We start from the raw sequence: 14,316 nt of genomic DNA, 5'->3' as shown, positions 1-14,316 counted from the left end.
ACACAGACAACAGTGTGGTGATGACCAGAGGAAAGGGGGGTGGGGTACATAGAAGAGGGTACAGGGGGATGGAAGGCGATTTGACTTGGGGTGGGGAACACACAGTCCAGTATACAGGTGGTTTATTGTAGAACTGTACACCTGAAACCTGTATCTTATTAACCAGTGTCACCTCAGTGCATTCAATAAAAATGAAAAATAATTTTGTTTTGAACCTGTGAGACATTCCCATGGTGCAAAGTCCGAATTTCCTAGATTTGCCTTCATCCCTGTTTCCCTCCCGTCGGTGCCTCGTTGGTGTCTGCGCGGGACACTCCGCGACCCGCACCAGTGGGCTCTGACACAGGTGTGCGCCTTGAGGGTCTTTTGTGTTTGATCCTCACCCGAGGATGTTTTTATTGATTTTAGAGCAAGAGGAAGAGGGGGGGAGAGAAAAAGAAACATCAGTTGTTCCCTTCCATAGGCCCCGACCAGGGATCAGATGCACCACCCAGGTTGGTGCCCTGACAGAATCAGACTGGCGGCTTTCAGTGCACAGGATGGTGCTCAGCCAACAGAGCTGCCTCGCCAGGTCCAAGTTTTTCTTCACACGACCTGCATTCATCTTCTGGAGGCATTTTAATTGAGAAATTTAACATTTTCTATCTGCTGCCCACAGAGAACACATGATTTCTGATAGTGCAGCTCCCGTCCAGTCACCTTCCCAGGTGATGTGGAAACCAGGTCCATGGCATCTGAGGGTGTCGGGGGCTCACCTGTAACTGTAGGTCTGCGCATGTGCACCTTTTTGGAGGGGGGCATAATTTACATACAACCATGTGTACCCATTGCGGGCATCCCGGTTGAGTTTTGAGAAGTGTGTGCACCTGTCTCCCCACTGTCACCATCAGATGCGACGTCCCTCTCACTGGGGAGTCCCCGAGTGCCCCTGGCTGGTAGTGCTCCCCGCCGGGCAGGCCTTTTTGCCTTCTGCCTAGTAGTTTGGTTTCGTCTTTCTAGAATCTCATCTGAATGGCTCACATGCTGCAGTTGTCTTCACTCCATGCATGTTGCTGCATGCAGCAGGATGTGTTTTTATGCTGAGAGCATCCCGTGTTTGGACACACGTATCATCCACTCACCGTTTGGCAGGGTGACGAAGCTCCTGCATGGACAGGTGTGTGGCAAGTGTATGCTCAGCCTCGTCAGGAACTGCCAGCCCTTCTCAGTGGTCCGGCGGCGCCCTAGGGTCCCACTGCCCCATCCGCCAGTGCGTGTTCCTCAGTTTAACGGGCATGGTTTCACACAGGAGCACTCCCCCTTCTCAGTGTGTGGCCTGTGCGTTTTCACAAACACACACCGTGAACACATCCTCACAGCAGGATCAGAAATACTCCAGAGCCTCGGCTTCCTCTCGCCCTGGGTGGTTAGCCCATCTCCACCCTCATCCCAACTTGTTGCTGCCTTGTCACAGGCTTTATGTAAGTGAAACGATCCAACCATAGTGCTCTGCGTCTGGTGTCTTGCACTTGGCAGGGCATGTGTGAGATTTCCGCAGTTGTAGCAGGTGCTAGGAGTCTGTGCCTCCTCCCGAGAATTCCACGCTAGGCATGGACTACCTGTTCTGTCCAGTTCCCAGTTTTGGGTTCTTTCCCCCGATTGTTACAAATAATGCATCTGAGAAAATCCCTGTGAGTCTCGAGTAGACCTGATTTCATTTCTCTTGGGTAGACACCAGGAGTGGGATTGTTGGATCCGGGAAGCGCGTATTTCCCTGTGTGAACCGCTACGCCCGCCGAGTTGCAGTGCTCTTCCCACTAGCAGTGTGTGATGGCTGTTTTGAGTCCTTGCCCAGCATTACTGTGGTCAGTCTTTAATTTTAGCCATTTCTGGGTGTACTGCTGGCCCACTGAGGCTCTAATTTGAACTTCCCCAATGATTAACGATGAGCATCTTTTCATGTGCTTATCTTTCATTTGCATATCTTTTGTGAAGCATCTATTCAAATCTTCTGCCTGTGTTTTTAATGGAGTTGTTTGTTTTATTACTGATTTGGTAAGAGTTTTAAAAACATATTCTAGATATAAGTCCTTTATCAGATAAAATTGTTTTATAAATATTTTCTTAGTCTGTTGCCTTTTCATTCAGAGAGCAACTTTTCCATTTTGAGGAAGTCTGGTTTATCAGTTTTTCCTTCAGAGTTTATGTTGGGTCTCATCAGAGAGATTTTTGCCTAACTCCAGGCACAAGGATTTTTTCCCCATATTTTCTTCTAGACTTTTTATGGTTTTAGCTCTCACTCGATCTAATTTGAGTTAATTTTGGGATAGTTGTAAGGGAGGGGGTTGAGATTTATTTTCTTCCTGTAGGATGTCCAGTTAATTCAGCCCTGTTTGTTGAAAATATCTTCCTGTCTCTGTTGAATTCTCCTGCTGCTTTTATTGAAAGTTAGTGGGCTGTGTGTCTGTGGACCAAGTTTCTGGACTGTGTCCTGTCCCCAGGCTTCAGAACAGAACCTGATCAGTGTAGCCCTTTGGAGAAGGCCTGGAGTTAGACTGGACCCACTCCTCTTTCTCAGATGTGTTTGGTGCTATTCGGGTCCTAACATTTCAATAGAAGTTGTAGAATCAGCTTGTCATTTTCTACAAAAAATGTCTTCCTGTGTCTTGCCTGGGATTGTGTTGAATCTATAAATCAGATTTATGACATCGACATCTTAACAGTATGGAGTTTTCTGATCCATGAACATGGCAAACCTCTCCATTTATTTAGGTCTTTCAGTTTCTTGCAGCATTGTTTTATAGTTTTCAGTGTTTGTCAATTAACATGTTTTGTGAAATAGAACCTTAAACAGTCATTTTTATGTTATGTAGATGGTATTTTAAAAAACCGCAAATTCCAGTTGCTAGCATTTAGAAATACAGTCACTTTTTAAGTATTGACTTTAAATCTTGTTACTAAGCTTAACTCACATATCAGGTCTTATAGCAGTTTTGTGGATTTCTTAGGATTTTCTAAAAAGACAAACATAGTGCCTGCAACTTCACCCTTTCTGGTCTGCACCCTTTAATTTCTTTTTCCTGTTCCTGCCTCCTAGCACCGGTTGGAACCCCTGGGGGATGAAAAACAGAAGCAGTGTGCCTTGTTCCCATGTCGGACGTTTACCCTGGGTTTTCAGAGGTGCCCTTTGTTAGGTTGAGGACGTCCTTTCTCTTGCTAGTTGGTGAGGATTTTTGTCACGCGTGACGTCTGATCTTGTTGGATGCCGTTTTTCCCGTATTGATGCTCATGTGGTTTTTCTCTTTTAGTCTAACATGGTGAGTTTTCAGAAATTACACTCTAGACCTGTTCATCTGCACTGTCGGCCTGTGTGGAAATATGTGATGTCAGCAGAGACCCTCCTCCCGCCCTCATTCTCCAGTGGGTGCGTGTTCTTGTGCGCACCTTAGTGAAGTTCTTTTGTTTATGTTTTTATTTTTTTAATCCTCATCGAGGATTTTTTTTCCATTGCTTTTCAGAGAGAGTGGAAGAGAGGGAGGGAGAGAGAGAGAAACATCGATGTGAGAGAGACACATCATTTGGTTGCCTCCTGCACAAGCCCTGACCAGGGCCAGGGATCAAGCCTGCAACTGAGGTACATGCCCTTGGCCAGAATCAAACCCGGGAACCCCTCACTTTGCAGGCTGACGCTCTAACCACTGAGCAAGACTGGCCAGGGACTTAGTGAGATTCTTAAACACAGCACCTGAGGACCTCTAGGGAACCTGCTGCTTTAAACTACAATGGCCCCTGGCCACCTATGGTTATTGCACTTGCACGTGCAATGAGAACAGAACCCTCATTGCTGTCTGCTGCTTTCACCCTGAGTGTGCTCCACTGAGTGGGGGGGGGGGGTAGGCCCTGGCCTAAGGGTCCTGGGTCCACCTCAGAACCGCAGCTGCAGGAGTGGCAGTACCAAGCCCTGCACCGTGGGGAGGGGTCTGCATTGATGTCATGAGGCAGTGACAGTGACACATGGATAGCTCAGTCACCACCTGCTTGACTTCAGGAGTTGCAGGATGTCATGGTTTCTGCCTGAGCAGACTGGTCACAAACCCTGGCAGGGCCACTGAAGTAGAGGGTGATGGGCCCTGCAGCCACTGGGGGCCGGGGGAAGGGCTGGGAGCACTTCCTGATCTCACTTCTCTTCTGTGTCAGTAGGTGATGTGTACCCACCTCTGTGTGCCCACTATGTGATGAGTTGTCATGAGCATGTTGAAGATGAAGTTAGTGGGTTTTTAGTAAACCGATGCAGAAATGTATTTGCCAAGTATGGTGTATCCCGCTCTGAAGGCACAGAGCTGAGGAAGACAGTCCAGTGGGACTTTGTGGTCTGAAGGTGGCTGTCCTCCTGGGCTCTTGGCTCTGTCCAGGCTTCTCCTCCTGTCCCTCCAGGGACGTCCTCCAAGAGCCTACTTGGGCAGTTAGGACTCCATGGGGCGGCCTCAGAGTGAGTTCTCGTATTCCAGACAGCGCCTGCTCTGTCCCTTTCCTGGCAGCTTCGGTGTCAGCGTCAGGGTTTGGGGACAGCTTCCTTCAGCACCTGTTTAACTGTGGTGGCTTTGCCTCTTGTACCATTTTCTCTAGATTCTCTGTCCTCTAATAGGTGACAGCCTAGGGTCCCTCACAGGGGTGAGGGTGAGCACAGGGGTCTGGTCTGTGCCCCATGTCATCACCCCTGGGCCATTTTCCTGGGCGATGTGCCCTCCCAGGGCCGGGGAGCCCCTGAACCGTGTGTGAGAACAGCGTGTGTGAGGGCTTGTGATGGGTAAGTGTCCCCAGCAGGATTCTTCCAGGTGGAGGTCCCTAGGCAAGTCCAAAAATGCCTGGTCAATGTGTAGTGCAGCTGGGGTGACCTACATTTTTGTTCTGGATTCAGTAAAAAAAGTTGACATGAGAAGGATCAGAAGAACTGTAACTGGGTGAGAACACTTGACTTTACCTTGAACTCTGGTGTGTCAGGGAGGGGCGGGTTTGTTCAGTTCTTAAGACCTGGTGGTTGTGCTTGGGCAGAGATGGGAGACGTGGTCTCCCTGAGTGGTCTTGTGGCCTCGGGCTGCTCGCTGCCCTGCTCTCGTCACTTTCCACCCTGGTGGGGCGCCCTGGGCTCCCAAACAGGTGGTTGTCAGGGCCCCATTGTACCAGTGAGCACGTGCCGCTTGGTTGCAGTCCACAGCGTGGCTATTCTGACTGTTGGTGGAGGTGTGATGCTGTGCTGTGTGACTTTAAAACCCGAGCTTTCCTGATAGGAAAGGACAGAAACCAGCCTGAGTTTCCATCAAGAAGGACATAAATACACTTTGGATGAAATGCAGACACTGAAATTGTTTTTGAAGAATGTTGAATGACATGGAATTGCTTGATATAAGAAATGAAAAGAAGAAAATACAAAACAGCGTCAACAAAATGACCTCAGTTTTCTTCCCAGTTATCAAAGCACACGTTGTACACGTGCACGTCGGGCAGCCCCTGTAGCCACAGGACTTGGGATTTCGGGGAGGTTCCGTTTCCTCATTTCTTGTTTCCTATCATGAACAGAATGAAACCCTAAGTTGTCTTCTGTCTGGCTTGATCAGGGTACATCATGGTTACTCTTTGTGCAGATGGGCCAGCTGTGGTTTCTGGTGGCCTGAGTGCAGAGGAGGGAGATGAGGAAGGCGGCTGTGGACTGAGGGCCTCTGGTGCTGGGGGTGCGGGGAGGGTGGCCTGGACCAAGGTGGGGTTTGATCAGGAGACAGCCCCAGGACATGTTCCGCCATCCTTGTTATTAACTGCTTATTGGTCTGGGATTGACCACATTGGTGGGAAGGTTGAAATGGAAGTTGTTTACTGTGTCAGATGTGCCTTCTCCTTCCCGGTTTAAAGGCTGGAAGAATGTGGCCCATGGCATACAGCCTCCTGTTGAAGCAAAGCAGCCAGAGTATGTGTGTGGAGTGGGAGGCACTGGGGTGTGCCAGCCGCTGCCCTAGGCGCTCTGGGAGAAATCACTCCCTGCTGGCCTTGGTGGCCCCATCCGGAAGGTGGGAATGGGTTATACCTGCAGGGTTCCTTCCCTGATGGGAATCAGGACGGATGGGTATCCCCAGGCCGGGGTGCCTGTGAACTCAGGATATTATTTCTTCACAACATTTTATCTAACATTCTTCAGTTACATTTTGAGACAAAGTTGTATTTGCCTTTGCATGAATGTATACTGTACGTTGTGTGTGTCTGTTTGAAATAAGTTGTTATAACCAGTTCACAAGATCCAGAGCTGTGATAATGTCATTAAAACATGCATTGATGCAGCTTCACGTGTGCCTGACTTTCCTTGTGATTGATAACATTGTAACCAGGGAAGTCAGAGGAAAGCACACCCCAGTACAGCTCACGCCTGCCAAGTGTGCAAACAAACTTCCCTTCCTCTGAGGAGCCCCTTGCATTTGTGGTCAGGTTAGAGCAATCATTTCTACAGTCACCCACGTTGCCTGGGTGTCCAGTGGCATTTGTAATTTCTCCCGCCCACTTACATATCCACTTGCAGATACTTTTTGGAAAAAAAAAAGTTTTTTATTGATTTTAGGGAGAGGGAGAGAGAAACATTGCTGTGAGAGAGACATCAATTGGCTGCTTCCCCCATGGACCCCGACTGGGGATTGAACCCACAACCTGGGCATGTGCCCTGACTAGGAATCAAACTGGTGACCTCTTGATGGACAGGATGAGCTCAACCACTGAGCCACACCCGCCAGGCTTGCAGATACTTTTAGTGCCTAAGGGGCTGAGTTCTCTGCTGAGAGTCATATCACCCTGGCAGGACCTGTGATTCCTTCCCTGACTTTTGTTCTAACCACAGGCAAGTTGCCATTGGCATCTGTTTTCTTAGACTTTTACTTCAGTAGCATTTTAACCACTCTGTAATTTTATGAATATTTGTTATTCAAGTATTTCTTTAACTTTTTGTGGATATAACTTTTTGATCAACAAAGCATCTGGTAATTAGAGTGTATGCACTGCAGTGTTAACAGGGGTGACAGTGGGTGTTAAGCCATAGGCACTGCTATGCTTCATTTGGTCCTTGCCCCGCCAGTGGTGATTTTTGGCGTCCAGAATTCTGAAGAGGAGTAAGGGTCCCGCGTGGATGGGCGAGTGAGTGTGATGAGTGAGTGGTGGGTTTGGGAGGATGGCATCGAGGGGGTTCACCAAGATTTCTTTGCTGTGGTCTCCAGCGCAGTGTGGACCTGCATGGTGGCTGGGCAGTCTCCAAAGCCCTACACCTAGCTCTGGTGGCAGCACGGCTGTCGCCCTGGTTTGGGGGATTGCAGCAGCCTGATTTTTGGTTTTGTTCTGTTTTTGCAATTTCAGCATGGTTTGTTTAAAAAGGGATGTTAATGGGCATAAAGGTGGTTCCTCTGGATCAAGAATTGTAGGTGTGAGCCTGGGGAGAGCCTGTTGTTTCTTGGTATTGTAATGGGTGTTGAAGGAGCCAGAGCCCAGCAGCTTCAGACGCTCTTCTGACTTCTGTTGGACTCAGGAGGGTGTGGCGCCCACAGGATGTCCCCTGCCAGGCTTTTCCTCTCCTGAGAGCACCATTTTCATCTCTGCCCAAGGGGAGGACGGGGCTTGGCTAGCTGTTGAGGCGTTGGCAGAGGAAGAGTGTAGGTCGCCGTCAAAGCTCCGTCCCTGACTCTCGTGGAATTAAATGTGAAGTTAGACACTCAGGTTATTGTCTAATGTCTGTGCTGTAATTGCTGCTGGGTTTTGAAGCTAAAATTGATGCCAAACCTGCATGATTGTATTTGCTTTCCCAAGACGGAGCTCAAGCACATGGAGTGTGAGTGGTTCTCCCTGTCTGTGTTGTGGGGCCCCCTCTAGGTCAGCCGTGGGCACTGTGCCACCCACACCCAGAGGGGAATGGTGCCTGGGTGCCATGGGGTCCAGGTGGTAGAGGTAGTGTTTGTTTGGGGCTTCATAGGACAGCAGGCTGGGAAGCTCCCAGGTCCCAGCTGCCTTGGTCACAGGTGGGGTGGAGGCAGAGCCGAGGGACCTGCCCCATGCAGTGCTGGGTCTGAGGCTCCAGCCAGGACCTCCGGACCTCTCCCTGGCACCTTCCACCCATGAGCACTTGGCAGCTTGTATCAGGGAGAATGTGTGCCTGTGGGGCTCTACCAGGCCCTTGAGGTCCCTGCACCCGCCGCCTCTGGAGTAGGTGCACGCTGAGGTCAGTGTGGGGTGGCTGTGGGGTGACAGTGTGGCTGGCAGAGCTGTGTTGCCTGGCTCACCACAGCAGGAAGGCTCGATTGCTCCTTGAGTCCATGAAGCTGCCCTGTGTGTGTCCTTGTCCTGCGCACCATCTCGGCAGGCATGTCAGTCAGTGACTCCAAGGTCACCACTGGTCCCGTTTCTCCTCAGAGCCGCCAGGCTTCCCCATAGAACCACTGCTTCCCGGGCTCTGACGCCAGGTGTCCTTTGTCCCCAGGTATGGTCCTCGTGCGCAGCGAGAACGGGCAGTTGTTAATGATCCCTCAGCAGGCCTTGGCCCAGATGCAGGCCCAGGCCCACGCCCAGGCCCAGCCTCAGACCACCATGGCGCCCCGCCCTGCAACCCCCACAAGTGCCCCACCTGTCCAGATCTCCACCGTCCAGGTGAGTCATGTGTGCACCCTGCGCCTGCTGAGGGCCGTCTGGCAGGTGTCCTGCCTCGCCACCTGGTGGCTGACGCTGGCGTCCAGGACAGCCCTGCTCAGAGGAGCTGGCTCGGAGCTTCTGAGCAGTGACACTCGGCCCCAGCCCTGCCCTTCTCTCCGTCACCCCACTTTCCCATGCCTCAGTTTCCTCTTCTGCAGAGTGGATAGTGTACCAGTGCTTATGTTACAGAGCTGTTCTAAGGGCAGAGCTAAGACTTATGGGGCTAAGATTAGTGGGCAGAGGAACACTGAGTGAGTGTTAGCCATTCTTGTCAGGAAGACACAGAAGAACCTGACAAGACTGTGTTGAATAGGCCCTGCCTCCCCACTGGACACAGGTATTGGGACTGTGGCGGGAGGCTAGGTTCCGATGCTGAAGACGTGCTGGCTTGCCCGTGTCCGAGTTCCTTGTCTGTGCCATGGTTTCCACGGGGCACGTGGCAGCACGGTCCCATTCCCCTGTCTGCTGCGTCTTCCTTCTGTTCTGAGCTAGTGGGCTGGCTAGTGACTGAAGTGGAGACCCCCTTCTCCGTGATGTCAGCCGCGTCCCCTGGGTAGGCGCGCTGCACTGCAGCGGGCGGCCGCGTGTGCTGGGAGACACCCAAGGGCCCCTTCGCTGAGTGTCTGGAACAGCTCAGTGTCCCAGTCTGTTCTGTTTAGTGTGAGGCAGACGTACGGTACCCGTGGTCTCACTTTAGGCTGTTGGTTGTGCGTGTCACTGCCTGACCGTCAGCATTTGCTGTCTGTCTCCTTTCAAAGCAGCTTCATCGTCACCTTGCTCAGGACTCAGGCTGTCTTCCCATCGGGGCGAGGTGTGACTGGTCTTAGACCCAGGGGACACGTGCTTCTTAGAGCCTTCATCACTTTTAGTGCTGTGGACAAGGTCGCAGCAGTCCTCATGGGACTGAGTTCCAGATGCATGCGTTCTTCAAGGACCATGCTTTCGTGATGAAGACGTCTAGGGCGTTCTCATGTAGTAGCAAAGGTGGCGAGCCTGCACGTTCACTCCGGGAACAGGCATTTAGAATTAGGGCGGCTTCATTGAGACTGTGAATGAACTTGTGGACGCACTTGACCGTCTGCTCTGTGTTCCGGGTTGGTTTGGGTGCACGGGGTGGTGGGCTAGTCTCATACTGTTGCTCCTTTTAGATGAGTCTTGCTTGTCTTCCAGGCACCTGGGACCCCCATTATTGCCCGGCAGGTGACCCCGACTACCATAATTAAGCAGGTGTCTCAGGCCCAGACGACGGTACAGCCAGCTGCCGCACTGCAGCGCTCGCCCGGAGTGCAGGTGAGGCCCGCGTTCTGCAGGGACCAGGCTTGAGCGTGGGTGTGGGACGCGAAGCAGAGCACTGGGGGATGCCTGTTGAAGGCGGTTCTTCTCTGAGGGCAGCGTAGGCTGGGACAGGGCTCCTCTTTAAAGCGGCACAGACTTGAGCACCAGCAGCGCGTTTAAAACTGCCCACTCTGCCAGAGCATAATGGAAGGTCACCTTATTGATGTTTGATTGTGAGACATTTCTGGAGCAGGGAAAGCCTAGTGCGAGAGTCTTTGTGCACCTGTTGACCCGCGAATGCACTGGTGGTGGCGGTGCTGTCGTTGACCATGTCCCAGGTCCTACTGTGTGTCATTGTCACAATGTCAGGCTGTGATGCTCAAGACAGCTCAGCCTCTGGTGTCCCGGCCAGGCTCGCCCCTCCCATCAGAGCGGAGGAGACCCAGTGGTCAGGGCCACTGGGTGGGAGCAGCCAGAGCAGATAGCTCAAGCTGAGGGGTGAGGCGTTGGTGAGCGCGCACAGTGAGGGCAGGTTCTGCAGTGAGCTGAGGGGGTAGAGGGTCCTGAGCAACCCAGTGCTGGCTCTTCCCCCAGTGGATCTCGTCTTCCCTTAGCTGTGGTGTCTATAGTGGGGGACAATGTTTAAACACGGAAGGGCTGCCTAGGCATTGGGAAGTTTCCAGGATGCAGGCTTCAGCCTCGAGTTTGGTCTGGTTGGCACATTGGGATTCTAGCTGTAGTGAATGGGTTTCCAGAATGCAGCCAGGCATAGTCAGCTTGACACCTGCTTCCCTGCAGTCTCGGTGTCTCTCGTGAATGGGAATTGGTGGGGCCAGCAGGAGCAAATGTGGGGACAGGCCCCAGAGTGAAGGAAGGAAACCCCAAGGATGAGAGTGCCCCCTGCTGCCCAGAGACGGTGGCATGGTTTGCTCCTGGTCTCCCTGAGGTTTGAGTTAGATTGTTTGCTGGTGAAAAGAGTGATGATTGATGCTTCATGTTACAAGTGAGAGAAGACGGACTGTAAAGAAAAGCCCGTCACCACTCACAGCTCCTGGGCCTCCCCAGAAGCCAGTGTCCGCAGCGTGGAGCCACTGGGACACCCGAGAGCCTGGATGGGTTCCAGTTGGGGGGGGCATGTCAGCACCCCTAGTGGGCCACCGGGCCACCACCTGAGGCACTGCCTTTGCTTTCAGGAGTTGTAAGAAGGGAACATTACAAAAATTGGAGAGAAAATGTTGAAGGCCAGATTATAATTTGGAAGACTAGTTAAGAAAACCGGTTAATGTTGGTGTCATGACTCTGCTGCAGAGCCATGGTCAGGAGCCTGACTATGGTGGCGGGGGAGCTGCCTGGCAGTGTGTCTGGCCATTCATTTGTTTAGCAGGTGGCCCTCCTCACTGACTCTCACCCACTTCTCCTGTTGCTCCCCAAATCCTGTTCGTGATACTTCCTGATGAGACTCACTCCTGCAGAGCAAGGAAAAGGCTGGGTGGCAGAAGGGGTGTGGGACCCCAGCCTATTCCCTCATGGAGCCGCTCTGTGGGAGGGCTGACTTGTCACTAGGCTCTGTATAGACCAGGCGAGGGCGTTTCCCGTTGGACTTTGTCTGGGTTTTGTACTTTCTGAGGATGATTCCTGAGAACCAGGTTCTTTCCAGCGATTGGCTTTGTTTCTGTCAGTTTTTGCTGTAAGTGGAACATCCTGCTTCTTGGGCATGGAGGACTGTAGTACTTGGGCTGGCCTGTCACCTTGTCTGCAAGCCCCCAGGGTGCGTGTCCCCCAGCATGCACAACCAGCGGGGCCCCAGCCCTGCAGGGACCTCTCTTCTCGGACATCAGGCTGCCTCTCGCAGCCTTTATTTACCTTGTCTTTCGATTCTTGCAGCCTCAGCTTGTTCTGGGGGGCACTGCCCAGACAGCTTCACTCGGGACGGCGACGGCTGTTCAGACTGGGGCACCTCAGCGGACCGTCCAGGGGGCCACCACCACCTCCACTGCTGCCACGGTGAGTGCCGCCTCGGGAGCCCCTCCGCCGGGACAGCATGGGCAGAGTGCTCCCCAGGGTGACAGAGGCCTGGGCAGTGGCACCTGAGGCAGTCACACTGGACTATGTGGAGTTGCTTCTACGGAACAGCACTTGTCCATTCTGTGTGCACTTTAGCAGTTCCTGCCTGTACACAAGCCTTCAAATGGGACCACACCTCATTTGTGACGTTTCCCTGTTCTTTGCTAAGCAGTTTCCTCAGCTGCAATGGCTGTGGCACAAGGAACTTTAATTCCTGTTGCTGTGTGTTTGGGTAGATGTCAGTTTTCCTTACGATAAATAGCACTGTGGTGATCATCTTATGGAGCCATCCTTTTACCCCTATGGTTTTTACCTGATTACATTCCTGGGAGGAAATTGCCAGCTGAGCTGGGGCCTCTAGATGGAGTGGTCAGGTATCCTTGGGCACGTGCCGGGTTCATGCCCTGTCAGCAGGCCAGGAGAGCACTGCACGTTCTTGAGAGATGAGAGCAGACGGCCATTTTTCACTTTCGTGTCATAGTCAAATCAGAGTGATGACGAAAGTCTGCCTTTGAGCCTTTCTCACTGGTGTCTTTACTCGATGCAGGAAACAATGGAAAACGTGAAGAAGTGTAAGAACTTCCTGTCTACGTTGATAAAACTGGCCTCATCTGGGAAGCAGTCCACGGAGACGGCGGCGAACGTGAAGGAGCTGGTGCAGCACCTGCTGGTGAGAGCTTCACCTCCAGCCCTGTCCTGTGTGGGACACGGCACCTGTCCCAGGCATGCCAGGAGACCAGGATCCCTGGGCAGGGATGTTCTGCAGAGCCCTCCCCCCAGGGCTTCCTCCCCAAGGCTCGGGGTCTTGGCACAGGTGTCGTCCCTGAGGAAAGGTGTCCCTGAGTCCCCTGCACCTGTGCAGGGAGCTCTGACTGTGACAGTGAGGTTCCCTCAGGCTGGTCTGGCTCTGGCAGGATGCCTGACACATGGTCAGGGCCAGGCAGTGTTGAGTTACAGCTGGGTGAGGGAGACCAGGGGTGGGCCAGTCAGCCTCCAGCCCGGTGCACACATGGGAGCCCATGTCAGCCTAGTGTGGCACGCTGACTCTCCTGTCGTCCCGTCCGGCCCAGACCTGGCAGAGCGACCAGAGTACCTGCATCGAGAGGTGTGTGTGAACTTCCAGTCCTGCAGGAATTCACGTGAATTTTATTTTTAAGGACGGAAAAATCGAAGCGGAAGATTTCACCAGCCGGCTGTACCGAGAACTTAATTCTTCACCTCAACCTTACCTTGTGCCTTTCCTGAAGGTAACTGTGAAGCCCTTGTCACCTTTGTGCTGTCCTTAGGGAGGAGTAGGCTGCACAGCTGGCACTGCGCACGGAAAACTGAAAGTCCCTGCGCAGGGTGTGCAGGGTCCTCTGGAAGCCTTTCTGGGCCTCTGTGACTGCAGTTCCGCAGTGTTCTGGGGCATGCACTCCAAGCACAGGGCTGACCTGCGGGTAGTCCATGAGCCTGAGGGCTGATGGCACCCACCCCAGCGAGGACCCAGGGTTTCACAGCACTGGTTGTCCCTTAGATAATCTCTGGTGTCAAACATTCTTAGAGCATTTCAAAATGCTGCTCTGTCCTAGAACGAGCTTGCTCGGGTCCAGGTCAGCGGGTGCTGGAGGCTGCCACCCGCACCAGAGGAGTCTCCTTAGGCTCTGAAACCCACACTCTAGCTCGAGAAGTTTTTCTCAAAGTGGTGTGTTTCTGAGTTTGGGAGAGGGGACCTGAGCTGTGCTGTCTGCCAACCCTGTGTTTGTTTTCGCCCAGAGGAGCTTGCCCGCCTTGAGACAGCTGACCCCTGACTCAGCAGCCTTCATCCAGCAGAGCCAGCAGCAGCAGCCACCCGCCCCCCAGGCCACCACCGCACTCACAGCTGTGGTGCTGAGCAGCTCGGTCCAGCGCACGGCTGGGAAGACGGCGGCCACCGTGACCAGTGCCCTCCAGCCCCCTGTCATCAGCCTCACGCAGCCCACACAGGTTGGCGTTGGCAAACAGGGGCAGCCCACGCCGCTGGTATGCAGGCGACAGCCCCTTACCCCTGCCTGCCTTCCTGCTCCTCGGCTCAGGGAGCCTGCAGGACAGCCTTGGGTGTTAGCTTCAGTGGTTAAACCAGTGGCCTGGGCCCTGCGATTCTGTGATTCATTCCTCAATAGCATGAAGTCAGCGTGTTGGCTTTCACCCACTGACCTTCCAGCACCTGTATTGTTGGGGGTGATCTTAGCTAAACAGGACTCAGTGTTTGTAGTGACTCTTTGCTGGATGTTTTGATTGGGAGCAACAGCCCAGATACAAAAAACTGTGTGC

At 52.8% G+C, this 14,316-nt stretch overlaps 1 protein-coding gene across 1 annotated transcript in view; it reads left to right on the top strand.

The window, feature by feature from the left end:
• Window positions 1–14,316, top strand: part of TAF4 (TATA-box binding protein associated factor 4) — a 54,868-nt gene that overhangs the window by 20,071 nt on the left and 20,481 nt on the right. The window contains exons 3-8 of the mRNA XM_087819208.1: window positions 8,477–8,643; window positions 9,856–9,975; window positions 11,845–11,964; window positions 12,572–12,694; window positions 13,182–13,271; window positions 13,780–14,025. Of these exons, the coding sequence (XP_087675334.1) occupies window positions 8,477–8,643; window positions 9,856–9,975; window positions 11,845–11,964; window positions 12,572–12,694; window positions 13,182–13,271; window positions 13,780–14,025 (866 nt within the window). The remainder of the gene's footprint in view (window positions 1–8,476; window positions 8,644–9,855; window positions 9,976–11,844; window positions 11,965–12,571; window positions 12,695–13,181; window positions 13,272–13,779; window positions 14,026–14,316) is intronic.

This window comes from Miniopterus natalensis, chromosome 7, assembly GCF_054644295.1.
Source record: "Miniopterus natalensis isolate mMinNat1 chromosome 7, mMinNat1.hap1, whole genome shotgun sequence".
Classification (NCBI taxonomy): Eukaryota; Metazoa; Chordata; class Mammalia; order Chiroptera; family Miniopteridae; genus Miniopterus; species Miniopterus natalensis.
The sequence above is the reverse complement of the archived record's forward strand: the minus strand, read 5'-3'. Positions and strand labels throughout refer to the sequence as shown.